The sequence below is a fragment of the Plasmodium inui genome (genome assembly GCF_000524495.1).
Source record: "Plasmodium inui San Antonio 1 unplaced genomic scaffold supercont1.34, whole genome shotgun sequence".
NCBI lineage: Eukaryota > Apicomplexa > Aconoidasida > Haemosporida > Plasmodiidae > Plasmodium > Plasmodium inui.
In genome coordinates this window covers 6,912-25,201 of record NW_008481868.1, presented here as the reverse complement: position 1 = coordinate 25,201, position 18,290 = coordinate 6,912, and the positions used below count along the sequence as shown (strand labels likewise).

General features: G+C 42.3%; 3 protein-coding genes across 3 annotated transcripts; 1 reads left to right on the top strand and 2 right to left on the bottom strand.

Moving 5' to 3' along the window:
* Positions 1-5,438: 5,438 nt before the first annotated feature.
* On the bottom strand, positions 5,439-7,325 carry C922_05002 (hypothetical protein; the record flags this gene model as incomplete). Its single annotated transcript, XM_008820575.1, has 2 exons — positions 5,439-5,547; positions 5,761-7,325. 2 exons carry the CDS (start codon positions 7,323-7,325, stop codon positions 5,439-5,441), a joined length of 1,674 nt encoding a protein of 557 aa, XP_008818797.1.
* Positions 7,326-9,347: 2,022 nt separating this feature from the next.
* C922_05001 (hypothetical protein) lies at positions 9,348-9,599 on the bottom strand (the record flags this gene model as incomplete). The annotated part of the gene is made up of 1 exon (XM_008820574.1): positions 9,348-9,599. The coding sequence occupies one exon, from the start codon at positions 9,597-9,599 to the stop codon at positions 9,348-9,350; it is 252 nt and encodes an 83-aa protein (XP_008818796.1).
* A 6,924-nt stretch (positions 9,600-16,523) lies between these two features.
* On the top strand, positions 16,524-16,742 carry C922_05000 (hypothetical protein; the record flags this gene model as incomplete). Its single annotated transcript, XM_008820573.1, has 1 exon — positions 16,524-16,742. One exon carries the CDS (start codon positions 16,524-16,526, stop codon positions 16,740-16,742), a length of 219 nt encoding a protein of 72 aa, XP_008818795.1.
* Positions 16,743-18,290: the final 1,548 nt, after the last annotated feature.

Below are 18,290 nucleotides of genomic sequence, written 5' to 3'. Positions count from 1 at the left end.
TTGTCAAACTTATTTAAGAAGTACTCTTTACTACATATTTTAACAGTTTAAAACCTACTACACCGTATTTGAAGGTAGTTTAAAATATTTCAACGTATTTTAACGCAGTTTATGATAACAAGACAAAACCCACCTCAGTTATATATTTAGAACAATATTCGCCCACGTAATAAGCCTTTTTTATGTATACTAATATGCACCACAGGAATTAAATTAAGCTACTATGGCTTTTCTCAGCCAATCCAATTCCGCTTTGGCTGATGAAAGCTCACCTAGGAATAACACGAAGAACAAAAAACGTTCTCCCGCCCCTGAAGCCGGGAACAGGACCTCACATGGCCTTAACTTCCGAAGATCCCTTTTTTCGCTCCTGCTCAGTTTCACTTCTCGTTGTCGCCACTAATATGTTGCTACTAGGAAGCTATATGGAGTAGAAATTTCTTGAAGAAATAATAGAAGCCTCTAGAAATTTCTTATTTTGTTCTTACCCTGGATCAAATGTACCTTTTTTTGGGATGTTTATATGGAGAAAGCGGTCTATACATATGGACTATAGATAATATACATATGACTAATGTGTAAACCACCTGTCGTTCCAGATTATTTTAAAAATTTTGTCGCACGAAATAGCCCGCCTGGAGAACGAGATAATGCCCCCAATAAAGCAGAGGAACTTCTCGGAGTTAAATGGAGATGGGTGTCTGAGAGGAAGAAACTCAGATAAAAATGTAAGTTCCACCCATTCTGAATCTGATGATGGCGTGTTATCTGGGTTTGATGAAATGGAATTAGGTGACTACTTTATGAGAAGAGTCCTCAACTTAGGTGGAAGCAAACAGCAGAAGAGATTCTCTGAGCTGAAGGGGAACTCCTAATTATGAATAGGGCGCACCTAAGGATAATAGAACACAAGAGGCCGACAATTTGCGGATACCTGTTTCTAGATATTCCGAAGTGGAGTGTCAGATACCGAACTGCGAGTGTGCCACTATGCACATCGTGTATTCAACTGTACTTCTCACTCTATAATCCCTTCAGGCGCAACATTCATTGCCACTTCATTGTATGAAGAAATTTTGACCACCAACAACTTGTTCCTTCTGTGTCTTCCTTAATGATAAATTAATTACTGCAGTATATAACTATTTATCTGTTAATGGCGCAGATCTAAGCCGTATATGTTTTTTTCTTTCGTTTGCAAGACGACCGAAATCAGACATGTAAAGTCATAGTGTATTTTTATCTGAACAAATTATTTCTCTTACGCCCCTGGATTTGTTCTGTGAGAAACACTTAATATTATAATGTGCATAAAAGTTTCGTGATGTGACACATCTCGCCTTTATATTATGTGGAAGATTTAATCGGTTAATTCAATGAGTCGCCAATCTAAGCAGAAAAAATACACCAAAATATCGAAGAAATCATTGGGGGGGGGTTCAGCATTAAGCCATGTGATCATAGTATTCTAAGCGCAACTCATGAAAGAGATGACTTCCTCTCCCGCAACAAGCCATGACGAAAATGAAAGCTCCGTATATATATAAATATATATAATATCTATAGGGGTCTAAGGGCGAAATAGATAGAGACAGAGGAATTCCATTATTCATTTCTCTGCACCCCACATGCGTCTTTACCCTCTTTACCCGGAAAAAACTTTAACCTTCCTGTATATATGAAATAATCTTGATGCATATTCCTTTTCCCATTATGTATACATTATCAGATGAACCCGATTGATAGAGAGGGATGTGTTTAATTTCTTAAACAGGCCATACTCAAATCAAGGGGGAGGAAAGGACCACTAAATCGATGACTACAGAAGACATATTATTATATTTGTAGATAATATTTCATTAAAAGTGACCCAGTCTTAATAGCACAAAGGCATTCCAATAATAGTCATGTTAAATACAAGAACAGCTCCAAATCAAAATCCAATCGGAAACATGATAAAGGAAAAGTCTAGTAGGATTCAGTACATGATACAACCGACTTCACAGGAAGGACGTATATATGATTGTCTTCCAGTGATGCCAAAAATCCTCCATGATTATTTCAGGGGCTACTATTGACGAATTCGAATTAGCTTATTTGCTCCTTTTATTTTGTTTTGTTTTTTTAAGATATTAGAGATATTATGTGGCTTATTAGGAATCAGTAGCTGTAATCTCATTAAAGAATAGAGGAATTATTTCTAATTCCTCCGGAAATGCATAAATATGTAGATATACAGGCTAACTCATTTACTGTATTGATAGTTATTTTTTAGTAAAAACTAAAATCAAAGAATTATAAAGGCGAATTCATTTTGATACGTAAAATCGGTTATCATCACTCCCTAAAGATTCATCACGACCGAATAAGAACCCCACAGCAGGCCCCTAATCCTAAGGCGTACAGAAAGGGAAGACATGATGAAATCTGTCAAGGACACCCCCACAGGCATTAGCCAGGATCAATTCAGTCGTCAGGATCACATTCAAGAGGTAAAGAAGGAGGAGTAGCCATTGAAACAGGAAAATTACGGATCGGAGCCAGCGAGCATATCTCGGCAGTCCTACAATTAAAAAACCCCCCCAAAAGTCCGTCTTGGATGAAAGCAAACAAGAAATGACCTAAGACAGGCTAAATATGAAACAGAGCCATACCCACGAAGGGATAGGGTCTGACAGCTAAAAACTGAGAAATAAGAGGGGTTCCCTATACCCGCTGCCCAAAGGAGTGAGTCAAATGAGGAAGCTAAACAAAACTACACCAAACAGGTTATAGAAGAAAAAGAAGAAGCAAATTAAGGCCTTAAAGCAAATAAAGGAACCGTAGGGAAACAAGCCTAGAGGTAGGACAGCCGAATCAGCAACAAAACATTAAGCCGAAGAATTATGACAACGACTAATAGGAGGCCAGAACAAAAGAAGAGAACAAACCAGACCAAGCCTAGGAACAAAAGTATCAACCCTAAGGCTTACCCCGTGTATAATAGATGGTGACGCGTAAATATGAAGGGAGGAAGAGTACCTTCGCATCAGGAGAGACCCAATAGAGGAAAATGAGCGTAAAGCCTACAGAATAGATCCGACAGCTAAACCCTGACAAGTAAATAACAAAGGCACAAATCTAAAATGAAGATCAGAAGCCTGAAGGCCTCCCCAATAGGAGAAAAACCACGCGGTCTATCAACTCTCATCACGAGAAACAACGCTGGGAGAATAGAGCCAAAAGACAAGTCCCTGAACTCTAACTGCGAGAAACTACAAACTGCTCCCTTATCCCTAACCACTAAATGCAAAAAAGTCCTCCCTAGAGAGTAGAGCCATTAGGCAAATCAATACGAAATAGGACCTAATAAGTAACCTCCAGGCAGCCACTATCTCCCAAAGCCTAACTCCCTGATCAATACCCAAGCACCATAAGGACCCGCCACCTAAAGCGGAAAAATAGGAAATGAAGAATAACTCCAAAAAATCTCGTCAAACCCCCCTCTCCTACCCCCTCAATCCGACGAAACTCACAACAGAGCAGCAGCAACTAACCCCCAAAGATCCGAGTCAGAACAAAAGAGAAATAGACAGGAAAGGATAATCAATAAAACGACCCGACGCCCCCTGACCCCAGGGTCTATAAGATATAAATCCCTAACAGCAACCCTCTCGCCCCTGGAGGGGAACCACTGCCTGTAGTCCCTACAACTAGATGCTTGAACTCAAGAAGATAAAGATTAAACAAGGAAGCCCCAGGGCCACCCCGACCTTCCAGGTTGAGCTGAACCGAAATACGCTTTACACAAGAAAGAAAATGGAAGGAATAAAACAGAAACCAAATCTAAGTCCTAAAAAGAAATCCGGGACAACCGAAGCAAAAAAACAAACGGGACGTAACAGAGAAAACTGACCTGAGGATTAGGAAAGGACACCTGACCCTAAGGACCCAAATCGTCACAGATACCACATGACATAAAATCCAAGGAATATAAGGAGGCAGGATCTTCCCAAGATCCTAGGCCGTGACCACTAGGGTATACCACCTGAAATGGGATTCCCTAAACAAGAATCCAGCAACATAACAGACTGTTCCGTAACAGGTAAAAGGTGAAAAGTCCCCCGGAGGCAGTAAAGACTGAGCATTAAACCTAATCCTAATCACTAAACCAAGAAACCTAAGGCTAAAACCGTAAAAGGAGAGCCTAAACCCTAGAACTAAACCTAAACACTGACCCCTAAACCCTGAAACTCATCCCTGACCCCTGAACCCTAAGCCTGAGGACTAAAACCTGAACCCTAAAGAATAGACACTAAACCTACACCTAAGCACTAAGCCTAAACCCTCAAACCTAAACCCTGACACATGAATACTAAACCCCTAACCCCTAAACCCTGACCCTAAACCTAAGCCTGATCCCCAGAATCATCAACCGTAGGAACTAAACCCTAAAGACTAGACCTGACCCTGAACCTGATCCTTCCACGTAAAAGCTGCACCATAGGCCCCAAATCTAAACCCTAAACCCTGAACCAGGGGACTAAACCCTTACCCCTGAACCTAAACCCTGAAACCAAAGCCCTGAAGCCTAAAACCTAAACCGAGGACCCTGAACCCTAACCCCAGAACCATAACCCGTAACTCAGAAGACTGAGCCCTGCCCCCAACTCCCTGACCACTGAACCCTAAGACCATAAGTCTTGAAACTTAAACCATGACTTCTAACCCTGAACCCTGAAAACTGAAAACTGAGCCAGGAAACCTAAACCCTAAACCCTGAAACCCTAAGCCTAGAACCTGAACCCTGAACCCTAAACCTAGACCCTAAACTCTTACCCTGAACTCTAGACCTTGAAACCTAAACCCTAAACCATAACCCCTGAAACCCTAAACCCTGAACCCAAAACCTACGCCTTAAACGCCTATCCCCGAACCGGACAACTAAAAAGCAAACCCTAAACCTCGAACCCTAAATCTCAAGTTCTAACCCTTAACCTTGGAACCCCAAAACGCGGAATAGGGACGGCGAGAGGTCGATGCCTAAACGCTCAACCGTAAACTTATATGGGAAGTCGGAACTTAACCCCCCGATGCAGCTGTTCGACCTCCAGACGCGACACTCCTCAACGTGTGTTCGTCATTCTACAGTAGGAACCCTGAATCATTACTCCCCAGGATCTGTTCCTATAGTCCGCCCCACAGTGCATCCGGGAGGGACGCTACCTGCCCCCGTCCTACCTCCTAGACTTGATCATTAGCCACCGGATGCCAATTGATTTTTGATCTAGGCCTTCATGTCGGCCTCTCTCTCATAGTGAGGAACCCCTTAATTGGGTCAGACACAAGACTCCAGTCCGAAGGGCGTACATTCTGCTACACCCCCGCTGTCCCTTGTCCGGTTGGAGATTGAATGCAGTGGAGTCTTGACTGTAGCTGAGGTGCTAAGCACCCTTCGGTCAGATATTGATTTCTTCCGTCCGGGGAGGCATGCAGTCATATCTTAAGAGATCCTGAGAGTCCAATTCTACTCCTTCCAGCTGCCGTGGGGCTGGTTTGGTCTGGTTCCTTGGTTTCTGGGGGGTTATTTACCCTTTATATGGTGATGTTTTGGGCTAAGCAGCTTCTCGTGGGTTCCTCCTATCAACTATGACCTGCCCCCATGTTGGCGGCTTCGGGACCGGATAAGCCCCACTTGTGCTTAGTATCTTTAGACTCGTGACGCTTTGATATTTTGTTCCCTTAAGTGGCCCTGGGGGAACGTCGGGTTAAGGAACGTACCTTAATCCTGCTTTTTCATATTTGTCCCTCGTGCTGAGCTGTGGGAAGGAAGGTTTGTTCCTTCTGGGTTTCTTAAAATACAACCTGTAGAGACCATATAGACTCGCCAGCGACAGGACTCCTGCCATTAGTCCTCCTACACCATATCCTACTTTCGGACCCAACCCGATCTCTACCAGCTCAGTCTGACGGTCGGCTGGGGTGAGATGTCTTTGTCCTAATTGACCTTGGTTTAGATGATTATCATTAGTCGTCTCTTGTCGTTGTGTGTGGCTGAGGAGTCCTTGCTCTTTTAACTTCATCGGGTCGTGGCTCCTGGTTGGGAACTCCTGGCCCTGGGGGCTTCGGGGGTCCCTTGACTCCGATACATTACTTGCCTGAATAGGTTGGTTCGTTTGTACCTCAACGTTAACCTCATCATTGCCTGGCCTCGGGGAGGTGGGTGTTCGGGTTGCGCTGGATTCTTTGCGTTCGCGGGACTCTTGCCTCAAGTCATCGCTGTTTCCATGTCCTCTCACATAAAGCGGTGATTTTTGTTCTTCCAGATGTTTGTTTTTCTGCTGTTGGTTCCAACTGTTGACCCAGGTGAAATCGCTTCTTGACGCGCCTGCGGTGGGGGCCCCTTTGGGTAGGGGATTTCCGCTATCTGTTTCGGTCAACTTCAGCACCTTCTGAGGAACGGGGGGGAGTCCCGTAATGAGGCTCTGCTGTGTTGTCGTCCAAATATTTAGATTTGTCCCTTCAGAAGGAGAGTCAGTTGCTTTACAACTAAGGGTCTGCCCTTGAAATTGACATTGACCTATCCTTCTCAGCCCTTCTGAACCTCCGCGAATCAGACCCGTTAACTCATAAGCTCGACTCCTTTCCGCACAAGATCTCATACCATAATATATGGTTAAAATTAACCCCAGTCTCGTACATTCCGGCTCCCCAGGAGTTTCGTTGGTTCTCAGTTGCTTCACGAATCGTCCTAACTGTTCATCTCCATCCTGGCTTGCTGATTGTTCCCCTATTCTTAACCTCAATGCCACTTTGTCCCATATAGGCTGGCACCTATTCCTTATTCCGTCGTCGTTATGTTGTTCTGTACGATCATATCCAATTAAAGCTCTCATTAAACATGCTACAGCCTTTAACATGCTCTGTCCTGTTGCGCCCTGATCCCAATTGTCTGTGGTGCCTCTTTTTAATAACTTCGGCCAACAATGTCTGTCCCATACGGGCCCTAGGGGGTGTTTGGCTTTTATATCTATTTTTTGAACTTTTATGGCTTCATACATCACACAAGTTAAAAGGCCTGCCCACTCATACTTATCCCCCCCAGACCCAATCATCGATTTCATCATTCCATCCTCACCTTCCTTCAGTTTATTCCAGTCAATTGCTTTGGTCATCTCCTCAAGATTTGTACCCCAATCCCCCAGGAATCCCGGAACGGCGTCCTGATATCCTTTTATGGCTCCTAGACAATACCTATGGTACTCTTGTTTACATTGGTCGGCTGCTGTGTGCGGTTGCAACATCGACCAGCCTTCCCTTTTCTTCGTCTCTTTTAGTCGGATCATCTGCTCTTTCTAACGTTATTTATTTCTCTCACTCCTAGAATATTCAGATCGTCTGAGACCTCGGTCGATAGGTCCTTATCTAACCTCCCGCAGTGTCCCGTGAAGATGCTATTTATCATATCCGGAGCCTCCCAGCTGTTCAATTGAGGCGCCGCTACTGTTTCTTTTCCCTACTATGGCGGCTATCCCTTCTAAGACTCTGTTACCTAACTCGTCCTATGACCCGATTGCGGTTATAGTCCTTCACTCGTCCTCTTGTCTTTATTGTGCTGCTGCTTCCGCCTCCTAGCCTTGGGTTCCTCACCTGACTCTCTTCAGTCAATCTGTTGGGCAATCCCCAGCTGAGGCTTCATTTACTGATTCTCGAGCTGGATTTTTCCCCCTATACGTCTCCCCTAGAACCGTGATCTGGGGTTCCCATTCAGCTTCATTCTCTACTGGGTTCTGAGGCGGGAGGGATGGGGGGAGATATCTCACCTAACCAAATGTATCCCCTACGGTCTCTACCCCCGCGTTGGCTTTGAGACGGCTTGGGGTCACGTGTTCTGTTTGCCTGATTTCCATTTCAGGGAGTGACGGCCAGTTAACTTTCCGATGGTGTTCTCGGCCTCCGGGTCACTTTGGGTCCTGGGGGAGTGTTATGTTCGTGTCTGACTCCTAGCCCATATCTTCCCTAACCTCCCTCTGCGGAGTCTTAGGGCTACTGTTTTCACCCGTGCTCTCCCCCACGTGCGTTTCTCCTTTGGGTTTTTTCGGTTTCTGTTTCCTTCTACTCTTATCAGGGGTTGCGCCGTGGGGGGGCGCTTACTGAAGCTATTGTTTATTCTCCGGTTACTTAAGTTGTCCATCTTGTCTGTCCTTCTCACTTATGCCAAGACAGAGACTGTGCTCTTTTTAGCCTCTCTTCGTTTCTCCCCTTTCCATCATTCTGGCTCCGCCTTAAACTTGTCTCCGTCATTTCCTACACTTGGTCTCGGTTCCAACTCCGTTGTACTCTTCTCCACTGTTTCCACTATGGGGAGCTTCTTGTACCTCTTTTGAACCACAGATGTTCTTCATCTGACTTTTCCTAGCTTCCTCTTATTAAATTTCCCATTTCGCCTCTTGGCAAGGGGCGTCGTTCGGTTCTTTTAGGCTTCATGCATGAATCCCCAGATTGTCCTGTAGTTTCCTTGTCCTACTTGGGACCTCTCCTGGTGCTGGGCAAGGCCCTCTGTTGGTTCAATCAGAACTAGACATTATACTCCGTCTCTTTCTGCATTAGTGTTCGAATCCGATACTGTAACATAAGCTACTCGGCCTGGGCCTCCGTATTCAATTTCAGCCCCGACATCCCCAGTTTTTTTTATGCTTGATCCTTTCACTCTTCAAGTCTCTCCTTTGGCACTTTCTCTGTTATTCCTATTACCGACCCGGGCTTGTCGTAGACGTCTAATTCAGTGACTATCTCTACTCGTTTTCCCACTCTTCATTTTAGCCTCCGGTCTGGTCGTTGTCGGCGGATGTAGGGGGTTCTGCCTGACCTTCCCGGTGAATTACTCTTCCCTTTCTTTCCCTCTTATATGCCACTTATTTTCTGTGTATACTACTTATCCGCCCCAGGGGCCTTGTCCCGGCCTTAGAGATGGCCCATGGAATCTCCTTCCCTCCAGATGCTTTCCTCTGTTTTGGATTTTGTCCTTGGGAGTGTTTGGCTGGTCTTGAATTGGCTAGGCGTATGAGAAGCTTCCTTGGCGGATGCTCACCTATACAGACTCCTTTTAACTTGTGGCTCCAGGTACTGGAAGATTAGCTTCCTGCTTTTTGTTCGATTTATTGCTTGACTTATGATTCGAGTTGCTTTGGGGGGACTATTTTGAAATTTTTTCTCTTCGGCTGCCGCCTTGGTTGATTTGTCTTCTTTTGGATTGTTAGTTCCAGTCCTAGTCTTGGGCTGGAAGATATCCACAAGGGCCTTTGGTTTCGTGAACGGACTTGGGAGATATTTGCTTTCTTAATTTTCCTTTGACTTTTGCTCTTGTTCTACACAGATTCCCAGAATCTATCTTCTCTTGACTGCCTGTGAGCCTTTTGGGTTTTCCCGGCCAGTCTTATTCGTCCCTCTTTTTTAGGCCTGAGGTTCTCATATTCGTCTTCACGTCTTGCTGTTCTTAGCGGTTTAGTGCGGCTTAGTAGTTGGATTTTAGCAATAAATCCCTTGGGTGCAGTGATTTTCTGGAGGTTTTTGGTGGGCGCCTGCTGCTCGAAATCAGATTCTTCGAGCTGTTCTCGCATCTCAGGATCGCTCCACCTTCCCTTTGTCCTAAGGTGATGCCTCGTCTTCCTTCGGTTACTTGTACCCTATGTCACTCATCCCCTACTTCTTGAACTTTCCTAGGAAGGTTGGGTTCAACGGGGGATCCTCCCTCTGGCCCTCTCGAGCTGAGACATGAGCTTCATTGTTTGTTCCTTTAAACCGAAGGTGGCCCCGTAAGTTCCTCTTGCCTGACTATTTTGTGGTAGGGGGCAGGGTTTATGGAGACGCTCCAGTGATTTGAAATACTTCCTTCTGTGGGTTTCTTTTCCGGGCTTGAGTTGTTAACGGAATTTTAACGTTTCGGCCCGAGTGGATGTTACGGGTAGCAAGCTGTTTTGGATTGGACGTTCCTGCTTCGATCAGTTGCTTCGGCTTTACCCTGATAGAAGTTTTGCCACATCATTAGCTTATCTGGTCCTTTGTTGTTGCTTCCGGTGCGTTTACAGTTTGTCTTGCCGTTTATCTACCTCAGATTTTTGAGGTTGATCAGAGTTCTTTTGTCTCTTGGTGCCTCGAACCTCTTCTGACCTGGTGAGGTCTGTGGTGAGAATCGCTTTAGTTGAGTCGGGGAGGAGGTGGTCATGCTACCTGCTGATATTTCTCCCAGTTATCCTTACCCCGGTTTCTGGTTAGCTACTGTGCTCAATCCCCTATCCTCCTTTGTGATGCTGGGGGCTCCTGTTTTGTTTTTAGGGTTTCTTGTTCCTCGTCTTTAAATTATTCCCTCCTTCCTCCTGTTGTTTTTTGGGGGAGAGACTCCTCCGCTTTTTCGTTGATGTTTGTTCGTCTGCTCCAGCTTCGGCCAGTTTCTTGTGTCTAGCTACTGGGCAGCTCCTCAAGAGCTAGCGTCCATTCTAGTATACGGTCCTGCTGGTAGACGTTTCGTTTTTGTCTTGGGAGCTTCATTTTGAAGGCTTGGTTTCCTTCCCGTCTGGAGATATCAGATTCGATGGTCAGTTCCTAGTAGGTTGTTTTAATAGTCACCTTGGGTCCTGCCTTATCGTTCTTAATCTGCCCACCCTGGTGAGAATTTTGATCTTTGGGGCTACTCGAAGATTCGTGCTTTGTGTTTTTATCTGGCTGTTTCTACTGGGGCTTCTGGTTGTTGATTGATTTCTAGTTGTTCCTGACCTGGGGATTGTAGGTGTTGTTCCTCGGGGGCGTTCCGCACTTTACCTTATTCTTTTTTTTTCATTATTTAATGTTCATGGTTTTCTGGTTAGAGGCGCTCTTCAGCTATCATTCGGCTTATCCCTCATCTGAATTTTTGGACTGCTTTCTCGGGGCATAGCTGCTGCTCCTTATTCTGTAGTTGGTGTCCCCCCTCCGGTTGGGAGGTGAATTGGGCTGGTACTTGCTCCCTTTTCTTAGTTTACTTCTGGTCCTCCTTTCCTACTGACCTGAGGGGCGTAGTTTATATGTTTGGTTTGGGGGAGGCTGGGTACTCCCTGAGATTCGAGAGTTTCCTTGTCTTTTTTGGGGTTCTTCATCTCTGGGTGAGCGTTCGGGGGTTTAGTTGTACCTTCTCAGGAATACAATTTGGGGATCCTGATTTTTCTTATTGTTTTTACTGGCTTTTTTGGATTGTGGATCGTTTTATCATGCTTCAGTTTCTGTTTGTCAGCATGTTTTCGCCTTCGTCGTCTATCCCTCAACATGATGTTCCCCTTAGTGTCCAAGGAGGAGATTCACTTTTATTCAAGTTCCTTCTTTGAGGCACCGAAATTTACTTCGGTAGGAGTTTTCTGGTGTCAGTCTTGGAGTTGTCGTCCGTGATTAAGTTTTAGTTGCCTAGGCTTCCGGTTTGGAGGTGTTCAGGCGGTTGTTTATAGCGAAGACGAAATTGCGTGTTTATTGAATGCCTTTAGATTACCCAGGAGACTTTAGTCAATAGGATCCCAGCTGTAATTTATCATGAGGTTTCAGTGGTGAGTTCCAGCTGAAGCTGGGAGATGCTGTTTCTTTCCCTCTCTTCGTTGAGCTCAAATTCTGATTCGTACTTGACTCTTGGGGGTCGGTGCCTAATGATAATAGGGGGATTGCTCTTTCGTCTTGGATAATTAATTTAACGGTCAATTTCTGGAACCGGATGGCTTATGCACCTGGGGTTTCTGATCCCTATTCAGTGAAAGGGGGGGTTGTGGTGGGTTTTTCTCTTCAGTCTGATTTTAGAGATATTTGGTTTCAGCCTGTTTTTTTTTTGAGGAGAGGAGGTGCTGTGGCGGGGGTTGAGCTCGTTATTAAGACTCACTTTATATTGTCGAGTCTCATCATCTCGGTCTATTCTCTTGCATGGGGAGGAACTTTGGTGATTTATTCATATTCTCATGAGGTGGGATTGGGGGGGGGTCTGGGTTGCCAGAGAAAATTGTCTCGTGATGTCGCTGGGAGTCTACCTGTTATTTAGTTTAGAGATTAATCCTTCTAGTACTTCAGCTCCTCTTATATAAATTAAAAAATTTTTTCATTCTTCCATATCTGATATAGGAAATATTAATATCTTTTCAGGATCTGGAGTTTAATAAGATAAGGTCGTGCTACCTAGACTGTGACCGTTCCTCGTCCTTTAATAGAGATTTTAAGAAATTTACTAACTGCACCTGATTATCAGATGTACTTGAGGAACTCATATATACGATTTTTCATATAGGGAAGATTGTTACTACTGGAGAAAGCGAGTTAATGACTAAATATTCTTTTTATATGTCTTTCTATAATCTATAAGGGGTTGTGTAGGAATTGTTTCTGCCTAGCTGTTGTTTCGATTTGACAATAATTCCACAATTATTATTTTAGTAACCTAATTACTTGATTTTGGCCCGGGGTCCCCCTGTTCTCTTCTTAGGCACTATTGAAAATCTAATCCAGATTAGGATAGAACACTAGTCAATTTTTCTCTTTTATTTATTAACTTCAGAACTTTACTAATTATTAATGTACATTCATATCATATGATACTTATGGGTCTTTAGAGACATTAACTTGCTTGTCTCTTGGGTATAGTACTTTTTCTTTTTTTTATTTTAATATTTTTAATCCTGTTATCATAGATTGCTTTTGTCATAATAGGAGTGATATACCCCTATATCTTCTGATAAAGAACTAATTATACCTTTTATAATGATTTCATTATTTAATACGGTTGGCATCATAGAAAATATATCACGACATTTGTATTTTTTGGACTAGAAAACGACTTATAATTGTAGATCTTCCTTCTCCTCATTTTTGGTCCTTAAATATTAGCCGAACGAGAGAAAGGAAGAAACAAATAATCGGAATAAATCCAATCATTCACTATGCCGATAAAATCTTCCTGGATTTCTCTTATATTACCTTCTTCGTTTTATTCAATCCTAAAGAATAAGGTTGCCCGTAGGTAATATACTCCTGTGCTAAATTTTTAAAGTTAAAATGACAGAACAAGATGGGAAGCTGAGATGAAATAGGAAATGAACCTTTTCTTAATACTTGTAAAAAATAAATAAAAAAATCCCATACCCTCGTAACATGCCCAGATTTATCTTTTAGCTTAATCCATAGATATGTTATTCCTTAAGGAGATGATATATCTCTTAGGACTATTACTTCAGTGATAGAGAAGAATATTCCTATCACATTAATTACACTGTGGAGGGATTATTCTTGGGAGACAGTGACGGAATGATAAGGATGTGTAGTGATCAAGTTTGTTTTCTATAGTAATTTTGGTAAAGTGAGGTGGGGAAAATCTTCCACATCGTCCAGTTCACAACTAAATCAGTCTGCTGGTGTAGGCTGTCAGATATATAGAGTATAGCAGGTTTTAGTATTGCAACGTAGCTGCTGCTATGCTATGGGCGGCAGTTTCAAAGATTTTTTACAGGATTGTTCGGGAATAAGACTTGATACAAGTCATAAATGGTACCACAGAATGTCTTCAGTATTGCTCTTAATAAAGCGCGCGAATATTAAAGTCTCGTCAACTCACCTATGATCCTTAACTTTTGAAGGGTTTGTGGATCTGACTAATTCCATATTCTGTGGCTTCAGAATAATTCTACTCTGCCGGAATGGAACAATACAGTCGGGTTCATACGCAGCTTGGTGGCTCTCAACATATACTGTAGTGTACGCTTAGGTTCGTTTGATGAAAACTTTCAATCTAAAGTATGATACTCTGGATTTTTGATTAAATTTAGTGAAATACGAATTTCAGTTGTGCATAACTCCTTAAAAAAACATATGTTCAGCTCACATTCTAATCTTTGCACCTCCTTTAAATGTAGTTTCACGTCTGAAGCTGCACTTCTTTCTTCGGGTATTCAAGTATGGGGGCGTTCAAGTCTTATGGGTAGGCTCCGCATCTTTATATCTTCCTCCACATTCCGCCTGTTTCCTGTTGTCTATATTCTTCCCTAGGTTTCATTCTATTTAGGAATAACCGTCACTTTCTCCTTCTTCCATTTTGAGTCAAACCCGTCCCTTTTAAATTGATATATAATTTTGTTCTCGGGGCATATTTCTCTCTAACAGGATGGGTTACTCTAGCTTGTTAACTCATGAACGGTTCATTTATATATAACACTCTGGCGGAACTTATCCACACATCACATGAGTAAGAGGGTGGTTTATTGCTTTTATTCATTCTCAATGAGTTTCCCCATTGCCAAAATACTGCTATATAGAAAAAGGGGGAGGACGTCTCAAAATTAAGAGGTTATTCTCATAGTCATTTTGCTCATATTTTGCAAAGGAATAGAAAAACTAAAATCAAAGTCATATCAGTAATGCGATCCAAAGAATTGGGATGGTTATATTCGAAATCAGGGCAACACAGAATATACAGGTAACAACACAGCTTCCATGTTACACCTCTGCCCACTAGTGACCCAGGCAGTCAATATAGATATCTTATGATTAGGATTTTAGATAAAACAAAAAGAGAATCCATTACACTAACCGTAGAGGCACCGAATGTGATAACTCCTCCAGAATTCACACCAGAAATTGCGTTATATTTTTACAAAAACAAAATAGCTTTTAAGGAAGCTTCTAAAACTTCAAAGAAGAAATAAATCTATTTTAAGCAATTATATATTTTCATGCATAAAATCACAAAGGGTATCATAGGATATTACATCCTGGGGCAACAAATAAAATTGTAGAGTTTTTAATTCAAGCCATAACGCTTAATACAAGCAGAAGAAGATTTAGAACACCAATTAATATAGGTAACAAATTTCGTACTTATGTATCTTTCTCTCTAACTGCGAATAATCGCGTATATTCTGAGACATGAAAGTTGGCAATAAACTCCTCTTTTACTTCATGCGGTATTGGGCCCGGTGAATATCCCACCTCATATTTTACCGTAAGTTTACTCTTTCGTGTTCACCCTGCTTTCCTTCGGGTTCATTTGTTGTGTGTTAACATTGCTTTAGGTACTCTTATTTGTTACGTTACCTTTATCCTTTTTCGTTATATGGTGCTACTTTCCCTTTGCATGTTTCCTTTCAGCTTCCTGTTTATGTGCGTTGATACTGTTAAAGCACTTATATGGTTCTACCCTATATATTTATGTTTCCTCTGAGATGCAGAATTGTGCCCAATGTCGCTTTACCTTCAATGTATAAACTTCATTTTGAGCATTTGTTCTAGTTCATTTTTCTCTTCTCCCCTTGCTAAAATGATAAGTGGTTTGTATGCTATGGATATTCGTATCCTTTCGTCAAAGCTATTCTCGTAACATTAATTTTATCAACATCCATGATATTCCACGCAGGACAGTAGTGTTCCTATAATACTACTTTTAGGATACCGCTTCTCCTCAAGGAATGCTCCTGCAGATACATCACAGGAGTTGGTAAGACTGTGATGTCCCTATAGTACAGCCGGGATTTTGACCTTTTCAAAAATAAGGTACCGCAGATGAGAAGACCTCAGTGTAGTATAAACAATGGTTTTATTCAAATAACGAAACGTCCAATGTCTCATCCACCCCATAGTAATATTCGGGGCACATACCTTTAGCTCACTACATATTACTGCGGATATACTCTTACGCTTAATAAGATTGTGCCCCCTATATAAAAGTACCTTGCGTATATCGAAACCCTTCAAATAATCATGCCTCGGATACAGGCATAATCTTCGCACTACTGTGCTCTGCAAATAAGAATACTACACACACATAAAAGGGCTAACGAAATACTACTCCAGATCATCCCTAACTTTTATGGACGTGTGGTCTTCAAACAACAATACTCTGAAAATATCATTCTAGTTCATCTGTAAGTACATTCATATAACACTACCATGAGGAAATCCGCAATCTTCCTCATTGAGAAGGCACACACATCAGTACTCTTTAGGCAATATTTCTCCTGGGATCTCCCTGTACTCCACAAAATACTACTCTTCATATAATAGAAGCCTACATCCGCAAAGCCTTCATATAAACGATTGCAGGGGCATCAGAACTCCTGACATAATAGTATAAGCATACATCCCCACCACTGCGGCGTGTTATAATCGGATACCAGTACCCTATAAATAATGGTACCCTAAGCGTGCTTGTTCTCTTCAAATAACTACTTAATAAGCGCGTTAGTACCCTCCATATATTAATAGTACATACACCCTTGTATGTTTGATACGATGACATCGCATGATATTTCCATTTGCTCAAAAATTACGGTCTTCAGATAATAGAGCTGTTGACACAGGAGTACTTTTTACACAGTACTAATCCATGGATATAGTAATTGCTGAAACGGTAAAACCCGAGGGAGCGTTGTGCATATTACACATTAGCATATTGTTTCCCTCTGGTATCCCTAACAGATCAATATGGTCATCCTACTTAATCTTCACCGGTAGGGAAATCCGCATAAGAGAGTAAAAGAAGAGGATATATATTCATGAAGACGCTACTTATAAGAGAAAGAAATATGTTGATGAAGATTCCGCGGAATAAAGGGTTTATGATAACTAGGAGTGAAAAACATATGGATATCTTCAAAATGAGACAGCAAAAGAAAAATCTTCATAATGAAGCGCCCAGAAGAACATCTTTCACCATGAAAGAGTCAAGAGGGTATCAGCACTATGATGAAGCCAAGGAGAAATTCGCACAGTGATGCGCCGGAAGAAAATTTGCACAATGAAGCGACAGGAAGGAAATCTCCACGAAGACGTGGCCAGAGAGGCGACTTCACCATGTGGAAGCGGAAGGAACCTGCTCATAGAAGAATGTACACCCAAAACATCATCTTCAGAATGCCGCGGAGAAGGAGGACCCTCCTAAAAAAAGTGGGAAACAAGAAGACATCTTCACAATAAAATGGAAAAAAAACTTCTTTAGGAGGACGCGTAGAAAAACATGATCAAGATGGCACAGGGCAAAAATATCTTCATAAAGTAATGCATCACAAAAAATTATCTCCTAGTGACATGGCCGAAGGAAGGAGCATCTTTATAGAAATGGAAAAAGAAAAAATCTCTTCAGTATGACGCCATAGAAACAATCTTCGAAAAAAAATGCAACACAGAGGGAAATGTTAACAATGACGCGACACAGGACATCATAAGAACACTTGAGAAGAAAATTGGCGTCAGGAAAAAATGCAGAACAGAGAAGAATCTGCATAGTCACACAGCAGAAGAAGGCAGTTTTATAAAAATGGCACGCAAAAAAATATATTCAGTACGATGCGGAGAGATGGATCTTCAAAGAAGAAAATGCCTAACAAGAATGATTCTTCACAATAGGGCGTCAAGAGGAAAGAGGACTCGATAAAGATGAAACAGGAAATATCACCTTGAAAAGGATGCTGCACACATGAATATCTTCATATTCACGCAGGAAGGAGAGGTAACCACCCGAAGTTGTCACCCGGAGGAACATAATCATAATGACATGGAAAATATAAGCATCCTTAAAAAGATGCCACCCAGAGAAAAAGCAGCACAGTGACGTAACACGAGAACAGCGCAATAACCCGGAGGGGCAGCATCATAAGAAGACAGGAAAAAGGGGCATCATCATGAAAGAACAACACGAGAAGGAATCGTGATGAAGATGCAACAGATAAAGGCATCTTCATAAGAATGCTACGAGAAATGTCATCATAAACAGACTCTGCAGAAAAATTTCGTCAAAGGAATGCAGCAGGAAGGTGTATCCTCATGAAAAGATTGAATAGAGAAATATACATAATAAAGCCGAACGAAACCACAAGCGTGCAACAGATATAACACATGAGAGGACCCTGCCAAGATTTTATCAGCATGGAAGGACATCGGCAGGGTTAAGCCACATGAGGCCACAGTCGGGGAAAATTACACCACATGGAAGGTCATGCGCAAAGAATTAAGCCCCATGGAAGTGCGTTCGCGAAAATTACCCAACATGAAACGACGCTCGCAACAATGGAGCAGAGGAGGACGCATATATAGGCGAGAGGCGCCATGGAAAAATACTCTCATAAGAATGCAGAAACATCATAAAACATACACAAGAAGAATGCAAAATCCGGGGGGCTACTGGTGAAAATATCCAAACATCAAAAAACACACTCACAGGAAACATGGGGCATGGGAACGCATTCATAAAAATAAGATAACTATAAAATGAGCTATTTAAACACAACGGCGCACCATTTCACGCTCTACCCATTTGATCTGCA